General features: G+C 43.3%; 2 protein-coding genes across 3 annotated transcripts; one reads left to right on the top strand and one right to left on the bottom strand.

Annotated features, from left to right (window-relative positions):
• The first annotated feature begins 508 nt into the window (after positions 1-508).
• Positions 509-4,736, top strand: mmp19 (matrix metallopeptidase 19). Its single transcript, XM_076749146.1, has 9 exons — positions 509-670; positions 810-895; positions 1,070-1,200; positions 2,391-2,603; positions 2,703-2,948; positions 3,099-3,221; positions 3,708-3,872; positions 3,953-4,080; positions 4,173-4,736. The coding sequence occupies exons 1-9, from the start codon at positions 581-583 to the stop codon at positions 4,401-4,403; spliced, it is 1,413 nt and encodes a 470-aa protein (XP_076605261.1). The 5' UTR covers positions 509-580; the 3' UTR covers positions 4,404-4,736.
• A 519-nt stretch (positions 4,737-5,255) lies between these two features.
• On the bottom strand, positions 5,256-20,382 carry LOC143336161 (transmembrane protein 198-like). 2 transcript variants are annotated; one of them, XM_076756115.1, is made up of 5 exons: positions 19,929-20,382; positions 8,814-9,056; positions 8,010-8,585; positions 6,978-7,126; positions 5,256-6,857 (listed from the first exon to the last, which is right to left on the bottom strand). In XM_076756115.1, exons 2-5 carry the CDS (start codon positions 8,965-8,967, stop codon positions 6,708-6,710), a joined length of 1,029 nt encoding a protein of 342 aa, XP_076612230.1. In that variant the 5' UTR covers positions 8,968-9,056; positions 19,929-20,382; the 3' UTR covers positions 5,256-6,707. The 2 variants fall into 2 exon arrangements, with proteins under 2 accessions (XP_076612230.1, XP_076612237.1); XM_076756122.1 differs by having other exon boundaries at positions 5,257-6,857; positions 7,049-7,126; positions 19,929-20,381.
• Positions 20,383-20,852: the final 470 nt, after the last annotated feature.

Below are 20,852 nucleotides of genomic sequence, written 5' to 3'. Positions count from 1 at the left end.
CTACATGTGATCTTCCCTTTGTTCAGCGCAGATATGCCCAATAATGGATCAATTTATGTTTGAATAGTAAACACAAATATTTGTGTCAGATGGGTGTGGGGATGACAGGAATGTGGAGATGGAGGGTACAGACACAGTCTGTGGTTTGGACTCATAATTGTACCTTGTTAACACCAGGGAAACAACAACAAGGCATTGACCCTGAAGGATTAAGATGGGAATGTTACAGTGGTACGTTTATTCAGGGCCAACTGCCTCTATTCATAAAGAGTAGCTCGATCCTATAAATTGGTGTGAAGTGTGAAGACCACTGCTGGATCTCCACGTCTTCCCTGAGCAGCTGCACAGCCCAACAGCAGACGTGCTGGACAGAAGTCAACTGGCTGCTCTTGAAATCCTCATTCTTCAGAGATGGATCATCGTAGCCACAGGGCTGACTCATGCGCCGGGCTGAGTTAAAAAGCTGCCGGAGCGCTCAGAGAACAAACAGAGTCTGCTGTGGGACTCTGCCGACAGCTTCTCAGGCTCTGATCATCAGCTCTGGATATTTGGGTCACAAACCTTCGCTGAAAACTTGAACATGGACTACACAGGACTGCTGCTGCTGCTGCTCAACCTCAGCGGAGCCCTTTGTGCTGCGGTGGAATGGACAGAATTAAATGAAGCAAAGGTAAGATGCCAGTTTGCTTTGTGATTTGTTTAAACATAAATTCACGAGATGCTTATGTTAACAGTGCAAATACATACTGTAGAGACATGCTGTTATTCTAAATGTGTAAGAGCTTAATCCTCTGCCTCTGCATTCACAGGCCTATCTGAGGCAGTATGGCTACCTGAATGACCCCGCTGATCCACTGGACCCCCACCACCTGGAGGAGCTCATTGACGCTCTCAGGTAAAATAGACTTTGTGTGTCCTTTCAGGGGGAAACTCAGATCGCTACTGACAGTGAGATAATGTCACAGCACATGTTACATCTGTATGAGGCTCTGTTAGAAGGATGGAAACAGTGGAGGAGGAAGTGATTTGTATTCCCAAATCAGTTTGCAGACATTTGCTCTGTCTTCAGGGTCTTCCAGAGGGTGAATGACCTGCCATCTACTGGAGAATTAGATGAAGCCACTCTGGATGTGATGAGACAGCCGCGATGTGGCATGGAGGACCCCTTCAACAAGAAATTTCACAAGTTCAGAGTGATGGGTGAGTCATGCACTCTGAGGCTGGCAGTGTACAGTTTAAGTACACTGTAACATTAAGAGTGTTTGCAGATGGAACTTTGTATGAGGACATGTCATAAATTCAGCCAGCAGTACATATCTGATACATTTCAGGCTTTTAGAGACCTTTAAAGGCAGCTGTCTCAGAAAGACTGATGAAATGTTCCACTCTAGTAGAAATACAGGTAAAAAAATAAACTCAACTAAAGTAGCCTTATGAAGTGCCATATTTAAAGTGTCCTCCAAGTGTTATGAAAGAGAGCGCCATTAGATGTGATCTGGTCTATGTGATACCAAAAACAAAACATCTAGGAAACGACAGGATGGAGTGGTTAAGTTCCAGATTACTCCGTTTTCTTAGTGGACTGACAGACCGAATGCTTTCATTGTTCAATTTCTGGTGCTTATGGAGGAGAGGTAGGAGATCATGAATCACTTACTTGGTTTCCATCCAAATGTACTGTAAAGTTGAACCAAAGTTTATCAGAGGAAATGAATGCTTGTTTCCATCCGCTTCCTCTATGTCATTATTAGTAGTTGATTCATTAAGATAAGCAGTAGGTGTCGCCAGTTCTCCAGTCAGAAAACTATTATACTGTTGCAGAAGAAGAGGGTACAGCCAGAGGACGTCATTAAAGAGTATCAGGCAAATCTCAGATGGTGAAACGCAAAGACTGTTTGTTGTATTAATGTGTGGAAGGTTGCATCAGATCTTCTGACTTGTGTCATGTGAGTTAAATGTTCACTACTCCAGAGCCAATCAGAAGAGGTGTTTCCATCTCCCATGAAGGGGATTCACTTTTTAAAAAGCAAAAAACTGCCTCAAGTGAGCATAAAAACTTTTTTGTAAAATGTAGGATTTTTTAAAATTTATTTTCTGTTTCCATCCACCTTTTTTTAATGCGTTTCTTCAGAATGAGCAAAAAATATGTTAATGAAAATGAGGGTCAAAGTCTTAATTAACATTACATTAACAATGACACAGGTTTTTCTTGCTATAATCAGTCCTCCTGTTCACACTGGACCTCCAGTGTCGGTGCTGGAGGAAAAAAGCCACAGTCCTCGCTCTTTGTAAAGATGTTTTCCAAACATTATCGAAAGCGAATATGAGACTTTCAGTGAGGTGGACAGTTTTATTGGGATGATGTAGAAAGAAGGATTCTTCTCTTGCAGGTCGTTGGAGAAAGAGGCACCTGACCTACCGCATCTACAACTACACACCTGACATGAAGAAGTCACTGGTCACGATGGCCGTCCGCTCTGCCTTCAGGTACTGGAGCGACGTGACTCCTCTGACCTTCAGAGAGGTCCACAATGGCAGAGCAGACATAAAGATTGCCTTCCATAAGAAAGATGGCTACTGCCCGACCCCATTTGATGGCCAAGGTTTGTCTTTTTCTTTAGACATATTCTTCACACTGTGAAACACAGGCTGCTGTTGGGCCTTCTGTCCCCTGAAACACTGTTTGTTTGCACCACTTGCAGGTCGGGTACTGGCCCATGCTGAGTCACCAGAGTCCGGTATTGTCCATTTCGATGAGGATGAGTTCTGGACTGAGGGATCATATTATGGTACTAATCTGCGTATTGTAGCTGCCCATGAAATCGGCCACGCCCTCGGCCTGGGTCACTCTCAGTTCAAACATGCTCTGATGGCGCCCGTCTACTCTGGTTACCGTGCCAATTTCAAGCTGCATTCAGATGACATCAGAGGCATCCAGGCCTTATATGGTGAGTGCATCAACGAGGTCCACGAGGTATCTTATTAACCTGTATACAAGTCTGACTATTTAAGTTAAACCTACATTATTCATGGTTTTCAGATTTCAAAAAAGCAAAGCATGCAGTCATCATAATAACTGCAACCTCTCTGTCTGATAGGCAAACGCCCGTCCAGCTCATTAGCCAGTCCAACCCCGGACAGTGTGTTCCCCACAGAGAGCAGCCATGAATCTGAGAGCATCCCTGACCCCTGCACTGCCACACTGGACGCCATCATGTTAGGTGAGTTGAGTTTATCGAGAAGCCCCACCTGTGTGCGTTGTAGTCTGACTTTACCTTAGACCACACACAACACACTGGATGCACAGGTAGTCAACAAAATAATGTTTTCTGCAGTGTTTGTGGGCTGCAGTAAAGGTCTGACAACATCTGAAAATCCAGCATTTTCAGATCTTTAACACTGTCCACAAATGCTGCCAGGTTACACTACTTTGTCTACTCCCTGTATGTTTTCAATGGAAAACAAGAAAGCAACCAGTGGAGCTCCACGGAGGTCAAACCATCTGTGGCAGTCTGAGAAATCAGGTTCTTCTTGTGGGCTTAAAGTCCATCTTCATGACTGGTTTACACTTTATTTTGTCCACCTCCTGCATGTGTGAGGGCCAGGTGATCACATAAACCTTTTTAAATGGGCATCAACATATCCATATTTGCTGCACCATCACACAAAATGTGTCACAAAGAGTAGCTCACTGTATGTTTCACCAGGTCCATGGAAGAAGACCTTTGCTTTCAGTGGTGATTACGTGTGGACCATCTCTGACATGGGACACAACAAACCAATGAACATTGACAGGCTGTGGAAAGAACTCCCCGGAAACCTGAACGCTGCCGTGCACTCTCAAAGAACCAACAAGACATACTTCTTTAAAGGTACACTTATTGTCCAGTACGTATGTACACCCTCTGCTCTCCAGCCATGAGTCCAGAACTGAATGTTTGTACTGTTTCAGGTGATAAAGTGTGGAGGTATACCATGTTCGCGTTGGACTACGGCTACCCAAAACAGGTCAAACGCATCCCTCCTAACATCGATGCAGCCTTGTACCTGGAGATCAACAAGAAACTAGTCTTCATCAAGGTATCTGTAATGAAAACATAAAGACAGGATCATATTCATCCTCTTGCAGAAATCCTCCGTTTTTATCACCTCTTTGCTGTCTGCTTGTGTAGGGTTCAGAGTACTGGCAATGGGATGAGCTGAAGTACACCGACTTAACCGTGTATCCCAAACCGCTCTCCATGCTCTTCACCGGAGTGCCGTCCAGTGTGGACGCAGCCTTGACCTGGACCAACAGCAAGATCTTCTTCTTTAAGGGAGACGATTACTGGCGTGTGAATGAGCTACTGAGAGTGGACCGAGGATACCCGCTGAGCAAGAAGGAGCGCTGGATGCGATGCTAGGGCTCGGCCATCAGGGGGCAGCAGGCACCAAGAGGTCTGCAGCAGGGGCCTGGTTCCACTGCAGGGGCTTTGGAAACCTCAAAAGCAGCCACTCATTGTGAATTGTCAACTACTATTTTAAAAGAAACTGAGTGGGACTTGATTTTATTTCACTGGATATTAACCAAGCGACTCCTGGCCTCCGCAGTGGGCTGATGTTTGCAAGCCTTGAGCGCAAACGTGTTTTTTTGTGACTGCGAGAATTACGTAAGCATTTGTATGATCTCAGGGAGAAATCAAGGGAGGCCTTCTGTTTTTCTCTCTAACATGTGTGTTGGATTATGTGTCTTAAAACATTCAGCAAGCTGTAATATGATGATGGGAGTGTGCACTTTCTGCTGAGACAACCAGTCATCTTTTCTAGCGTGTTCGGTGCTCTTAAATGTTTCTAAACACGTCCATTATTTCATGAATCACACTGGTCTGAGAGCTCATGTGACACAGCTCCGTGTTGGTGATAATGTCAGATTTTCTACAATTAAACAAGACATAATGCCAGCAGTGATGTCGCCTTTCTGATTTCAATTCCCTGTCACCAGAAAAGTGGTTCAACATTTACACATAAAAAGGAGAGATAAATATTTAATGTTGACTGTGATGAAAGGCCAGTCTGTCCTGCATTGAGTTGTCCGCAAGAGAAAACTTTGGAGGCGCCATGGCCACCCCAAACGGTTGCAGACTAGGAAATCCTCCCCATGACCTCTTTCTTGCCCATGAAAAATCTAGTGAGTAATGCCGCCAGCGTTGCTAAGAGCCACAAACAAACAAAACAGCCCAATGTATCTGACTCAGCCAATGAGCAAGAAGTGTTTTTGTATCAAACTCATTTATTTATCTTTGAAATTTCTATCAACAGGTATGTACAGATTCAGGTAACGTGCAGTGTCCCTGCAAAATTAAAAAAAAAAAAAAAAAGGATAATTCTTTAAAAATCTACAAATTAACAACAAGCATGCTTTGTTTTTTGTCCTTTTTCAACACTAGCATGTAACTGGTCATTATATAAATTAAATTATAAAAAGTTTCCTCCACAAGCACACACAGGCCTAAAGTGTTCACCTGCTGTGTTCTGACAGGAGCTACACTGAAAACACAAAAAAAGGTCACAGAATGAAGAGTGCTGCTGGAAGAGATCCTGCTAAAAGCTCACGCACAGAGCTCCCAAAGACAAACTACTCTATTTGCATCATTTAGTTTTTGCTTCACTTTGTCACACTCCATGTATCCAACTACATGTCATATCACACTCACCACAGTCCATCTAAAAAAAAAAATACAAAACATGAAAAACAGTTTAAAGATAAACTTTCACAAATCCTACGACCACACAGTTAAACAGTAAGACAGCTCAAAACACAACACTTCATGGCAATGACTAAGTTTTTAAGTACAGTACATGTAATGTCAAACAAATGGCTTTGTTACGTTCACTATGTTTGAGGCTCGTACTTGCCATTTATGTATTTAATACATGATGAGAGGAAATGGAGGACCTTACTTTGTTAGTATCTGTCTTCTAGTGTTTCTCTGAGAAACACAGTGGCTGCACTGTTTATACAACCAAGACGCCAAGTAAGTGGGATGCTGTGTAAAACATAAATAATTATAAGCTACTCCTTTTTGACATATACTGAACTGAAAACAGCACACAGACGATACATATTTAATGTTTGACCTCATCAGCTCCATTGATTTGCTCCATTGATCTGCTTATTCTGAGTTTGATGCAGCAACATTTTTCAAACACGTTGGGACACGACCAATGAAGACTGGGAAAGATGAGGAATGCTCCAGAAACACCTGCTTGGAACATTCCACAGGTAAACAGGTTGATTGATAACAGGTGTATCATGATTGGGTATGAAAGAGGCATCCTGGAAAGGCTCAGTCGATCACAAGCGAGGATGGAGAGAGGTTCACCACTTTGTGAACACATGATTGGATAAAGGATGTTACTGCATGGACTCAGGAACATTTTGTAAATCTGTTGCTGGGAGGGAAACAGTTTGTTTGCTGATGACTGCACTCTGTTCTTATTTACATTTTACACAGCATCCCAACTTTTTTGGAATCAGGGTGTAACATGACACCACTTCTCCCCAAAAAGCAGCATTCTGAGGTGGACACACCTCAGGAAGAAATCCATCCTCACTGCAAGTCAATTCAGGGGCAGAATGAAGCAGTTTATTGGTTTTACTCGACATTAGAACGATGCAGATGGAGAACCAGAGAGTACAAAGCGGTTCTTTCTTCATCTCCGCTTTGTCAGACCCTGACGACCGGTGTCGTAGCTGTCAGGGGCGCGGTGGACCCGGTGTCATAGTCCAAATCGATCATGGTGTGGTTGGCAGTGCCCAGGCTGCTAAGGGAAGTGCCTGTGCCCATCTGTCTGTCCCGCAGACTTTGCAGGTAGCTCTGAGAAGAGAAAAGAAGACAGGGAGAGATGAGCGAGGTGCACAGACACGGCGGGGTTGACTGGACAAGGATTTTATGGCATCAGCATCTACAGCACACGCCCTGTTGGGTGACACTGACCGGTGCCAGTAGATCCCCAGCGTAACGTTTCACTGGGGTTGGTTTACGGCGGTACGTGCCTTCCTGCCCACCTGCCTGCTGTCGCTTCTTGGCGTCCTTCTCTCGAATCCGCATCAGCTGGACTCTCTTCTGTCTCCGACTGATAACGACTATGAGGAGAAGGGGATTCAGAGGCAGCTTTAAAACATCACTTCATCATTAAACAGCAGTCATTCTGGGCAGACGATGAGATACGGAGGAAATACAGTGTGGTTGTAAAATCCAAACTTAAAACATCTCGGCCTCAAACTGCTGAAAGTAACATTCTGGACGACTGAAAAGTAAAAATACAAATACAAATACAAATCCTTTGTTTTTACTCGAAAATTCTATTCAGAATAGGCTCATTTCAGTCTTTTATGAGCATTTTATGTGTCTTGTAATTAGAATGTTACAAGATCCTTTCTTTTTTCTTTGTATTACTATTTTAAATTTTTGCATTTATCTTTATTGAAAACATTTGCAACACTATTGTTTGCAATCACTTTTAGTGCATCTTCATGTTTGCTAAATTAAACTCTCCTTACTCTGTGTTTTCTCTGTTGGACCTTCTCTACCAGCAGCAGATTTTATTTCCTACTTCAGTTTGGTTTTGGTTTTGTTTCCCTTTTAATATACTTATATATTATGAGTAAATGAGATTGTTACATATTACTTGCTGTTAGGGATAGTAAGGATTTTACTTAAGCATTAAAAACATGAAAATCACATAATGTTTTTGCAGAATAATAAAGATTTTTTTAACAAGAATGTACAAAGGAGCAGATGTTGGGTAAATCCTTGTCTCTAATTGGCTGCTCCAGCTTCAAGCATACATGTGATTAATCACTTGACTTGCCTTTAAATGTTCTCCTTCACTTTGCTTTGAACAGGAGTAAGTTGCTTGATATCTGAGGAGCACTTTCTTGACTTTGCTGCTCTTTAGAGAACTTTTAAGTGTCATTCTTAACCACTCCACAACACAACTCAAGCTTCCTGATATTTCCTCCTTACCCTCAGTGTGTGAGAAGCTGCCATCCGTCAGTTTCCACTGGACCAGTACTCCTATGAGGCTGAGGGTGGGCCAGATGCCCAGAATGACCCAGCTGTACCAGCAGAGAGCTGGCCCCGGAGTGAGGCGCAAGCATTCGTACACATGCGTGGCCAAAGCCAGCATCTCCACAAAGTAATCAGCACACACTGTCATGATAGCTGCCCCGAACACAGCCGTGGAGAGCACGGTGAAGAGCTTCTGCCACTGCAGGGTCAGCACGGCAAACAGCATGCCCGTTCCCAGGAGCGCACCCAGCGGGACCCAGACCGTGGTGGGAGTGTAGAACTGGTGTGTAACCAGCAGGGCGGCGAGGGCCAGGAGGAGGCCCAGCAGCAGGCCGGTCATGAAGAGGCCGACGCTTCGCACCAGCATGGTGACCAGACCGCACAGCAGGCCTATGCCGAGGCCGATACCTGCGCTGGCCTCCACGCTCAGCTGAGTGTCCAGCACGTGCTCCTTGTGGCACAGCAAGAAGATGATGACTGAGCCAAACATCAGGCCAGACAGGAACATGACAGCCTTGAAACAGCGGTAACCTAGAGGAAGAGAAAACGGACAATTTTTTTACGCGAGACAGAAGATGCCCACTAGAGGTTGGTTGTAGAAGAAAGCGGTAACATCTAGTAAAAACAGAGGTGTAGCCAACTTGATCTGATATGTTTAAAGGCAGCACCATGGAGGAGCTTGATGACATATGTCATCCCAAAAACATTAAGTTTCCGATCGCTTGGCATCAAAGTATGTGAGCCGGCAGGGATCCTCACCAAAGAAGCAGTAGATGATGCCAAACAGGCAACACATGGAGCAGATGACAGCAGGGATGACATCATACTTCCTCTCTATCTCCAAACTGCAGGCGTCGACCTCAGCCGTACCCGCCCCGGCCCCTTCAGAGCTCAGCCCAGTGGGATCTGCCATGCTGGCTCAATGTGGGAGGCTGAAGTTCAGGACACAAGGGTAGAACTTTTGGCAGCGTTATCTCAAGTCCATCTGAGCAGGTTAGGTGACTGGAAGAGAAGAGAAAATGTTGATGAACTGTGAGAAAAAGAAAGAAGGTTCATCATGATCAGCGCAGAAAACCTAAGCAGTGAAGAATGTGCAGCGTGACATCTTCAGGTCAGCTGTGACTTCTTCCTAGCTGCTCTGTGTGTGCAGCTGTCACAAACTCAACATCAAGATATGCAGCTCAGTGCAATCCTGCATGCTCGGGCGACTCGCGGATCGGCTCCGAGAACCACACCCACACGGGCATTTCACACCGGTCCCTGGAAGCTATACTGCCTTTTAAATGACACTGAGCAGTGTGAGCTTTCCAGGTGACTTCGTCATTGTGTGTTGTATTGGTGTATGAGTGTTTCTGTAATGATTTACTTTCAGTCATCTTAAATGTTTCCACAGGTGCATTAATATCATCGACCATTTACGAGGCAAAACTAAAACTTGACAGGACAGAGAACACAATGCAACCTCCAGCTTCTAAAATGCATTTCTTTTAGGCAGCTCTGACGGAGCTTGAGATTCATCCGGAGGACAGCTGCTTCAGTCCAAACAGGTTCACTGTATGAACCCTGACTGCGTGTGTGACCTTTTGGATGTGTAGGAGAAGACAGAACATTAGTCAACATTAGATCCTGACAGATCCTGTCAGGAGATTTAAACAATCAATAGTTATTAGCTAAATCAAGTTATGCTGCTGTGCCTCTTAATGGGATATCTCGGGGTAATATGGTAACATATTACAATGAATGGCTGGTTTTGAGTAAATTAACATTTATTTTAAGTTCTTTTTTGGTAAAAATGAAAATGGTGCTTCCACAATAGATGAACACAGGCAGACATCTTTCATCCCCTCTCACTAAAATTCTGTCAAAAAAGCAATAAACATGCCAGTCCAAACATAGGCTGGCATATTGAGGCAAATCAATTTTCTCTTCAAAATAAGTTCTGAATGTCACTGCAACCTCCCGAAACAAACAATTAAGAACTCAGACCAGTGTTCAAAGGCTGTCCAACATCCATGAACGATAAATGAGCTATAAAGTCCCCAGCAGTTCAAAATAAATAGAACGAGTTGAAGCAAAACCGGTGCCAATCCAGCCTAAAGTACAATGTGATGGCTGAATCTACTTAGGCTTTTTCTTGGCACTGTTCAAAAACAAAATTGCATCCAGTGTGCCAGAATTCAGGCACTTCCGGAAGGAAAGCATCCATGCAGGACAATTTTCAGCAGCATGCTATTTCAATCCTGACTAAAATCTAACGGTCTTGCTGATTGAAAAAGATACAAACATCCACTTAATTGGTAACTTAACTATGATAACAACTAGTAGACACAGTATCTGCAGAGCAGTTGATGTTAACTGTCCATGTCTTCAAGATGTTGACTTGTGATGAGCTAAGAACAACAGCAGCCCTGTTTCAGCTCCTTGACAATGAATATTAAATCGTTTATTTAGCGTAAGAAGTAGGTATTGATTCTTAATTCATAAAGGAAAAAAACCTGAAAATTTGGCGATACGTGGTTTTCATTGGACAGCAACAAGCTTCTATCCTAAAATACAGTCTAAAATTGCATGAAGCCCATCTTTTTATGTAACTGTATGCAAAACAAAGCTTAAAAACATTTTTCTGGTACTTACTTCACCTCTACCTACTCCATAATTGTGAGGATATGCACTGACTAGTACTCCTGAACAGTTCTCTCTGATGTTTAAGCTGGCAGGCGTGTAGAGAGCCACAGAGGGCTGCAGCGGGGCTAAAGGCTTATGGGTGGACTGCTCGTTCTGAGCCTGCTGGCAGGCCTCTCGGATGATCTCACCGCAGCCGAGATCCGATTACAGCTAACTCACGTTTTCTACTTGAGACCATCGATCAGAACAGTCGGCCCTGTCTTTATTCTTTGCTCTTTGCCAGATCTTTCTCTTTCCACCGTGTCTATGTTCCAGCTCTCCTTCTTAACCTGGAACTTTCCCCAGCTTAAATCTGTTTCCTCGCTGAAATGGGCCTCACTTGTTTCGCCTTCTTCTCGGACACAGGGCTGTGTAATTTGTATGTCCTGCCTGTGAATGACTTTACATGGAAAAAATGAGAGTCCACTGGAAAGTTTCCTTTTCTTCTTCAGTCACTTGCAGTTCTCCAGCACCTATCTCTCTCTCTCTCTCTCTCTCTCTCTTCTGCTTTCTTCAGTGACAACAGCAATGTCTCATTTCTTTTGTTTTTCTCTTTGCAGGGGAATTTAGGAGAAATGTGTATGTGGCCAGTTAAAGTCTGGATACACTATGTGTAAACAGCTGAAACTAAGACGTACAATCGTTATGTAACATGATGTGGGTACAGCAATGTTGTTATATATACAAAAATGAAATACAAAAACTTCAATGACTGTCCATGTATCACTTTCAATACTCCAAAACTACACATACGTGCCCATAAAAGTGCAAACTGCACTGATAGTCGCTGAAATAAAGGTTGGAAGACAAAAAGGAAACTGGATAGACTGAGACAAACCCACAATAAAGCCTAACGTTCCTAAAAAAAATGCTGGAGAGATCTCTGCATACAATCATGACTATAATCTTCACATCAACACCAGCCACCCTAAAATGAGGAACCAAACTCTACAACTACACACACAGTGCTCTATTCCCTCTGCATCTGTAAGGGTCTATAGACAATCGGGTTAAATGTGTCCTAGATGTGAATATGAGTGTCGGTGAATACGTTTATCTTTGTGATAGACTGGCTTCCCTTGCCCAGTAAGAGGGGGGCCTCCAGCTCCATGTGACCCCTGAACAGGGTAAGAGGTTAGAAAATGGATTGACATAGACAGGAACATCATTGTGGGCGTCTGTTCCGCTCTTTGGTCTCCTTACTGTGATCTGTCTCTCCACGCTGGTGTTGACTCAGTCATATGAGAAGAAAAGGAGTTTTTTTTATGTCACCATGTGTAACTGTTAAACGGTTAATGTGTAGTTCTAAAAAAATGAACCAATGAGCTTCAGTGGATTTAGTTTACTTCTGACTCTAAGTACAGGTTCAACTTGATGATGTTGATTGCTGTGGGTTTGGCCTGGAGCTTTTTGCCTCAGTCGGCCTTTGTTTCATGTGACATGAATGCAGCATAAAGCCACCTGGTTGGTTTGGATGTGAAACACCTGCACCAGCCAGCTTCCTGTAATTAGCAGAGCTTGCTGCGACTGCCTCTACTCTAAAGCCTGTCCCATATTTACCTGCTCTGACCTTTTGATGTTTGCAATTCTTGGCAGAGAAACATGAAGCTTTAATAACAATGAGAGATTAAGTTCATCTTCTTCAACACAATTCATTCAAACAAACAAACAAACCACATCCTGTTTGTCTGTACGAACAACAGGTGCTGATGCTGTTCCTATTAAATCTACACCAGTTCAATTAGAAAATCTTTTCACAGAAGACAAAAAGTGAAAGCTGAAGTATTTCAGAAGCACTCTTTTGTTGATATTTGTTGAAATTCTCTTTCGTCTCAATGTCACCACTCCTCTCCCAGCGCTCTGTCGTGGACTCGTCCTCCAGCTGTAATCAGGCAGCGAGCGTTCATGTGTTGTGAGAGAGTGGTTTTGGGGGGAGGCCTGAAAGGAGGGGATGGATTTTTTTGGTGGGATACTTTCAGAGTCTAGTTCACTTTTGCTATTTGCTCCTGCTTTGCCAACTCTAGCTTTAATGTACAGCAAGTCGAATACAGCTTTGTTCTACATTCCGTGGGTATATACAGATCATGTTACACAGTAGCTTATACTGATTACTATAATTGGACACTGGCAGCTTCCTCCCTTGTTTCTAATGGACCAGGACTTTAAATGGATGGTTTGTGGTCCGCTTATTGAATTTAGTTAAACTATGAGACATCAACGCTAAGAAAATAATAAAGTCTCCTTCTTTCTACCACACATCAAATTTGGTTTCTGATCATTTTTTAAATTCCAACTGGTCAAAAACAACAAATTTTTGGTTTACCAGTAATGCTAGCACTCTGAATGTGAACGCGTTAATATTTCATCACCATTTTGACAGTAGTTACTCAACTCTAGAAGCTTGTCCATGTACACTCCCATATCTCTGTGCGCCTGCCTCATGTTACCCCTCTGTGAGTCACAATGGTATCCTGTCTAGCAGGCTTGGAAGTCCTTGCTGCTGTGGGAGAATGGAGCCATTATGGGGCAAAACAAAGACTCCGAGGCCCATGCTGTGACCTCTAGTGGCACTCAGAGGAAACCACGCGGACAAAAACAGAGACCACATAAAGATGGCTGAGAGCACCAAGGAAACTGGTAGATTCCAAGTGTTTGCTTTAAGATGAGTGCCAAGTATTTGCCTTCAGAGGGCTGACTAGTGATGGAGGGAGGGGGTCCTAACAAGAAACAGAACTATCTATCTTACTGACTGGGCTCTCTGGAGGCCCCAAAATCTCCCAATGCTTCCTAGCTGAATTTTCTAAAAGCTAGAGTCGCCTGGCAACTAATTCAATACAAGTCAACAAGAGGAAGAGTGTCTGCCATACTCACAGCTCTGTGAGGCTGGAGCAAGATGCTAACATCACCGTGCTCACATGCTCAGTGACAGTGCTAACATTTAGCCGGTCAGCATACGAAAATGAGCTTATTAGCACTAAATAGAAAGCACACCTGAGGCGCATGAGAATGTCATTCATTTTTGGTGCTTTTTCTCACATAGCCAAGGATTGGACAAACTCTAATTTAGACCTGACGGTGCTGGATGAAAAGTCAGAGGATCAACAAAGTTAGAGTATGTCCTCTGGGCGCTTTAAATATCTGTGGCAACTTTCACATCAGTCCATCAAAAGTTCATCAAAATTTCACACAAACACAAAAATGTAAACCTTGTGATGTAGCCAGACAACAAGTTAGAGGATCATCAAATTGGCCTTCTGGGAGCGTCAATGTCTACAGAAAATGTTACAGAAGTTTGCCCAGTAGTTGAGATATTTCAGTCTGGACCAAAATGGCGTAACGACCAACCAACTGATCGACTATTTCCTTTCCATCTACCATTCCAGCTTGACCATTAGAGGCTTGAAAGTCAAACCCCCTTTACTTTCACTTAAATGGGGAGACAAAAACAAAAGCACAGATAATGGCCTCCAGAAGTATCACTTACACGTGCTTAAGAGGCAATAGTTGGAAACAGTGTGTAACCATACGACAAGCATCAGCTGCAGATGAGCTGTTGGAATATTATGTTGGCCTTGAAAGCAAAACTTGCCCAAAAGTATGCTCCCCCTGAACAAACAATGCAGGGGAGCTGAGCAGCACAGGTTTGAGTGCTCAGCTGCTGAGGAACAGGCAGGGCCGACAACAACTTCCCCACATAACTAATTTGGGTGTGTTTAATGAAGGGGTGGGCGTCTGTGATTACAGCCAAGGATTCCGCAAGTGCTCCCTGGACTTGATGGCCAGAGCCAGCTGAGAAGCTGAAAATCTGCAGAGTTATGACTTGGCTTTCTGACAACTTCACTTGAGACTCTACCAAACATGTGAGATGCACTTTGCAGTTGCAGCCATAAATCACGGCACCTTCGGCTGAACACCCCAACCAGCTGAAAGACTCGAGGCCAGACAACAGGCACCATGGGAATAACGCTGGCCTTAACAGTTGGGGTTATTAAAATGGATTCCATATTGTGCTAAGCATAACACTGGATAAACGTGGATAAATCTACCCTCATCATCACAATACCATCTGCTTTCAGTCTGGATCACATTGAGCAAGACATCATATGGGCCACTATTGAGCTTCCTGTCCCTCCATAGCAGGAAGCTCAGGGCCAGATGAGGAAGTGGAACATGAGGTTTCAGCAGGAACTGACCCTTGTGTTTTTGACGTGGAGCAGAGACAGGAACAAAAAGCCGGGTCATCAACACTGAAACATCATTTCACCTCAAAAACACAGCTCCCTTGGTTTAAACTGAGAATCTGGGAAAACACGTAGGACTGTGCACTGCTAAGAAAGTTAGCATTGTCGATACCGAGAGTGGACCTAAGCACTTCAGCCATCCTGAGGAAACAGCAGCAGAGGCAGCCTTCAGCGTGAAAATAAGCTTGTAATCTGTCTGGCTCGCAGGCTAATCTACATATAACACTTGCTATTGTGTCACCAAGCATAGTAACAACTTGCATAATGAACAAAGCACCACATGATAGTCAGTTTACTCTTTTTTTTACAGACTGTGAATTCTTATTCATGAACTCTGGGTCTGAGCTACATGCAGCTACATTCAAAGCACAATGATGCACTGACTATGAATATACACAAAATGTACACAGTACATATTGTTATGTTCATTACCTATTCATCACCACCAGTGTACCTCTGCATACTATTTATGTCTTTTTGTATGAGCACTGTTGGAGGGGGCCTAAGAACAAGAATTTCCTTGCTAACGATTGCTTCACTGAAACTGTTTTGCATATGACAAACAAACAACTACACAAGTCAATACCTGCCAGTGTCACAAGTCTCCACTGTCACATTCACAGGTCGCACAGCAAACACATTCCTCCCATCTTTCTAACAAAGTCTTATACGCCCTGACTCACACGTTCTTAAAAAACTGAAAAACACAGGCAAAAATAAATCTAAATAAATATAGCAGAAAAACTACATAGCATACCTCAACCTTACTGGCACGTGTGATAGGCAAATCAACGGTTTTTTAAAAGCTCGGCTGTGCTATGTGCATTCTACAAAGTTGACCAGACTGTATGTGACTCATGGGATATTCTACATACTCATTACTCACGCCTCTGACAGCCTTTGCATGTGGCTTGAGCAACTGTATCCCAGTGCAGATCTGGGAATGAACAATTCCTTATTCATATTCATGTCTAATCTCCTCTGAAGCTTTCTTGCCAGGGTGTCACATGGTCTTTCCTTAGACATCAGCTGCTTCTCCTAAAGCCATCTCAATCAGACAGTTACCAAAGCATACGTTTTAATGCAGCTCTCTGACAAGATATGACACCAAAATGTGCACTGTGTGCAATGCATCTTTCTTGAGCCACAGAATCTGAAGCAAAAATATGTTTCACTTTTGTCCCCATAACCAAGATATTTCTGACCACAGGGTCTTCAAAGCTGTTAATTTTATGCAAAACTATTTGCCTCCCAAAGCTGACTCACACAGACAACTTCATCTTGTGCACAGCACAGTTGGAGATCCTGCCTAAGTCATTACCCTGACTTATAAAAATTCCCATCATAGCTTTTTTTAATTTACAGACACAATTTGCAGCTGTTCAAGTGGAGATATCCCAATAACAATCCCACTGGCAGTTGCAGGACTTTAACCGAAGTCTCCAATTCCTGAATGAAGATCATTAAAAAAATCATAAATCAAATTCATAGCTCTCACTGCTAAATCATTTGCCCTAACGCCACAGAATGGTCACTTGTGGCAATATTCTATTAGTAGCATCCAACTTATTTTCCCCTCATTATCTCTGAATCTCACGCCTGCCTGACTTTAGTCTAAACAATAAGAGGCCTGTCAATTTAAGACTGCAGAGAGCTACTTATAGAGAGGAATGGCAAAAGATCAGAAACACAATGTGGAGCTTTCTGAGTCACATGTCAATGGTGCATGTGTGTATGCTGTACATCAGAAACACACATGGACATTAACACGGTAAGGACTAATATTCATCCAGTTAGCTCTCTATGCTACAGTAAGTGAGAGCAGAGGAAGGAGCATATAGTGTGTGCAGCAAGGAGGAGCACTTCCACAACACTCTATTAGGGTTTGTGGTGGAGAGCAGTATTTAGTAGGCAGTGTGGTGGAGTCTGATGTCCATATGTCTGTGAGAGCATGACAGAACAGCACTGTGTATGAGATAATATATGCTGCTGATGAACACTAGGTTGGCGTAGAGGACCTACATGTAACCACCCATCGTGCAGACATGTCCTTGAGCAAGACGCCATCGCAAATACCAGGGGTGTTCTGACCTCAAAAAGTTTCACCGGGGCGTGATGGTACTATTATAGTGCATATTAACACTTTGCTTAGCTCTTATCAATCTGGTGTACATGAAACAGCATTGCTTAGGCAGACTGCCAATTGAAAATCAAGTAGGCCACTGACTGAATGGTGATAATTTGTAGATAGGTTTGCTATAGTGGTAAAAGAGGAGTCGGGACAATGTAGCGGTTCAGACCTCCATGCAGTGCCTATATATGTCTGCAGCTCTATCATTTAGAGCAGACATTTAACCCTCTCTGTCAAATTCCAGTCGACAATAATTGTACCTCCAACAGCGATCTCACGAGTCTAAAATATCATGTGCCCTTCATTTTCCAAGCCAACTCAACACCCCTCTCATGTTGAAACTATAACCAATGTTTAAAGTGCTATAAGTAGCCTATGGATGGATGTTTCAAAATGACTGCTATCAGTTTTTTATGTGGTTTCCATGTGACAATGGGACCCAGGAGTCTCCCGATCCTTCCATCCCTGAGTCAAACACAAAGTCAGGTCGCCCCTCAGCCGTGTCAGTTCCTCTTTCAGATAGCTGCCATTAAGAAGTACCAGGATCAACTGCATTTGATGACAAAAAAGCAATTCCACTCATGTTTGGGTAATTTAAAAATAAATTCAATGAGTGACCACTTTTTACTATATAAAAAACAAAGACATAAAACATCACATCTGGCACCATTTAAATTGTCCTCTGAGTTTTTTTTTTTTTGCCCATTACTTAAAAAGCATTCCTTGAGGTCTTATGAGAATACATCTATGACGTGCTGTCCAATAAGAGGAGAAAGTCACAGGTACAAAACACAATGGCATCCTTACTAGATTTACAACAGCCTTCAATGAGTACAGATTGTACAGCACAGCTCTTCCTCAGCTCTTATTCGGAAAGACAAGCTTAGAACCTCTCCTCAGCGAACAGATCTGTCCATGTGCAGTACATATGGACTGATGCAGGAGGCCTGAGCATGCGGCCCGACAGAGCTAGAGCAACTCTTATGACTTCTGAAGTACATTTGTCTAAATAATCATCATTACACAACAGTGTCATTGCGACACTGCACTTGCATTTGTAATGTCTTCAATCTTAAATAATGTCCTGACACGTGGCAAAAACTAACGACAGAGGAGAAGCTGTGTATACGCCATTCTGTCATTGATTCCTATTGAATATCCATCAATAAACACAATACAGCTAATACTGCAGAACAGATGACTAACTGGGGTTTTAAAGTAACCACAGACAGTGATGAAGTTCATCTTTTTCACAGATGTGACACAGCTGAAAGTAAAACTAGAACTTACCCAAATTTCTATTATGAGCTTGACGACAGCTTTAGCCAAACTGTTCAGAATGTGAATCAAAAGCAGGAATTGTGTATCTTATTTTTACTTTACGCTGCAAAATAAAGAGTAAACCAACAGCGCCGTCTCACAGAAGTTTGGAACTGTAGACATAGTGTGGATGGCCAACCAGCCATACCTTAGTTAGAAGAATAAACCTTAGCCTCTGGCCTTGTTGTTTTAAGGGGAAAAAAACTGCTTGTGTTTAAAGAAGAAAGCAGAGATCCAAACGCAGTAATTACCCAAACTTCAAATTAAAGCTTATCCTCATAAAACGGGAATTCCTACTTCGCTGTGCTGGTCAGCTGCTCTTACTGTGCACACTCTTTCCCCTGCAGCACTCTCCTGAAAGCTGCTTACAGCATTTTCAATAAAGTTCAGCATTCAATATGTCTGTTAAATTGTTTCACTTAATTATGTGTGTAAAAAGCATTGAAGAGAAGTCAGCATGGTGTTAGCATGTTCTAATAACAAGGACAAGACAAAAAATGAGAGCCCTGCATCTGTGCTAATTAAAAGGCACCATGCAAAACAACATGTGCAGTCCAACTTTCATCAGCCCCCGCTCTTCATGCTTCCTTTCCTGCCTTCTCTTTCTCCCCAAAGCAGGGAAGGGCTTCCTCTCTGCCGTTTCAAAGCGGCAAAACCATCTGGAGCAGGCTGACAGAGTAGGTCAAGTAGATGGGGCGGCTTGCTGAGGGGGTGTAACTACAGACTGCACTCCCTAGTAAAGACGGGACCTGTAGACTGTCATCACACTGGCCAAAAAACCAAGAGGCAGTCCTACCCTGGATCACACAGCTGAACCACAGGGCCAGGGCCTTTTGCACGCTACGTGGGCCATGAGGGGACCTGAAATGTTTGCTTTACAAGATGAAGGATGTTTCCATAGTATGCTTATGGGTGACAATAAAGGAATATACTGTTTCTGGAAGTGGTTAGATTTATCAAGCAAACTGTGGAGTTTACAACATCATAAAATCAATACTGATCTCACAGCATATGTTTTGTTAAGAGCTGAATGCCACTTACCATCTTCCACAACTTCTGTAAAACTACCTGGAGTTGTTTGCCAGTAGTGATTAAAGCACTCAGTACTCGGGGTCTTTGTCTACATGCTTTAGTTCAGTGCACACAAATAAAGCCTTTGTTATCCTGGATCATTATGTCTTTGTCCTCAAAGGCTGAAGGATAAGTTGCATTATGTGCCTCAAGTGTAAAATGCTTGAGGGGAGCAGCCATGGGAGCAGCCGGACTTGCTATACGTGTTATTACAAACATTTCCAGCTGTTGAGTTTGGCACTGATCAGTCACGATCTGAGGTGGATTTCCATCGGTAATTAACTATGTGGCTGTAGTTTCCTATGACAGACTGGACTGAATTCAAATGTCCACTGAGAAACAGACAGCCAAACCTTGATGTTTAAACAAAGAGTAGCTTAGTGATGTAGACATATGCAACACAAAACAATCGTTTAAGCTTAAGTAAAAGTGACTTTAAAAACTTACCGATGAGCCCGTGTGTTCGGCAGCTGTAACGTTAACTTCTCCTTGACAATCGGCCCTGTCAGACAAGAAAAACAGCCCACCATTCACACACACAGAGCGGCGGTAGGGTACCAGGAAAAACCGGTTTTCTCCCAACTTCTCCCAAGACTCCTTTTTAAACTCAAAGGCTGAGCTAAACCGACACCAGCGGCATGGTTTTGTGCCTACCCTTGCCTCATGCAAATCTTTTTAAAAAGGCGAAGCTAGCTCTGACCACAGCCGTATGGAGGGTTAGCTAGTTTCCATATTCTCCACGGGTTCCTCAGCCGGTCACTGCTTTGAAGCGTTCACTACATTAACCGTTGAAGTTCCCAGGACTCCACACCAAAAAAACGAACACCTCTGGAAAATCTTAACGGTCCGCCCTTCACACACCTCCCCTCTCCTCCTCTCTCCGCTTAAGTAAATGACACTGAAAAAAAAAACAAAGGAGAAAAAGTTTTTCCCTCTCTCCCTCCGAGGCGGTCCCCTCGCTATCTCCATCCAGCGTCGTCAGTTGGTCCGTTGGAGGGGCAGGGAGAGGGGGGGGGGGGGCACAGCAACAGATGAAGTCTCAGTTTTAATGGAGCTAGCTTGCTATACCTGAGCTCCTGTTGGAAACTCATTCAATTGACAGGAGGTTGGATAAATAGGAAACAATAGCGAACAGATGGGAGTCACGGCAGTCCATTTACACCAAACCTTGTAACGTTATTTAGTTTTTTCCTCTCCAACACTCAATGAGAGCACAGTACAGGCTAGCTAATGAAAACAGCTACAACACTCGCTAACTTTACAGGATGATGGTAGATGCATTTTAAGGATTAGCTAAAGTGCTAACTAGTAATGGCATTACCACTTTCTAGTAAGGTACATTGCAAACATGAAAATAATCTCGTTATTAAT

Source organism: Chaetodon auriga, chromosome 2 (genome assembly GCF_051107435.1).
Source record: "Chaetodon auriga isolate fChaAug3 chromosome 2, fChaAug3.hap1, whole genome shotgun sequence".
NCBI lineage: Eukaryota > Metazoa > Chordata > Actinopteri > Chaetodontiformes > Chaetodontidae > Chaetodon > Chaetodon auriga.
The sequence above is the reverse complement of the archived record's forward strand: the minus strand, read 5'-3'. Positions and strand labels throughout refer to the sequence as shown.

Coding starts and splice junctions, on each gene's coding strand:
- mmp19 (XM_076749146.1), top strand. CDS start 581: ATGGACTACACAGGACTGCTGCTGCTGCTGCTCAACCTCAGCGGAGCC. Junction 1,201..2,390: donor TCACAAGTTCAGAGTGATGG/GTGAGTCATGCA, acceptor CTTCTCTTGCAG/GTCGTTGGAGAAAGAGGCAC. Junction 4,081..4,172: donor AGAAACTAGTCTTCATCAAG/GTATCTGTAATG, acceptor CTGCTTGTGTAG/GGTTCAGAGTACTGGCAATG.
- LOC143336161 (XM_076756115.1), bottom strand. CDS start 8,967: ATGGCAGATCCCACTGGGCTGAGCTCTGAAGGGGCCGGGGCGGGTACG. Junction 8,586..8,813: donor CATCATCTACTGCTTCTTTG/GTGAGGATCCCT, acceptor CTCTTCCTCTAG/GTTACCGCTGTTTCAAGGCT. Junction 6,858..6,977: donor CTGGGGATCTACTGGCACCG/GTCAGTGTCACC, acceptor TTCTCTTCTCAG/AGCTACCTGCAAAGTCTGCG.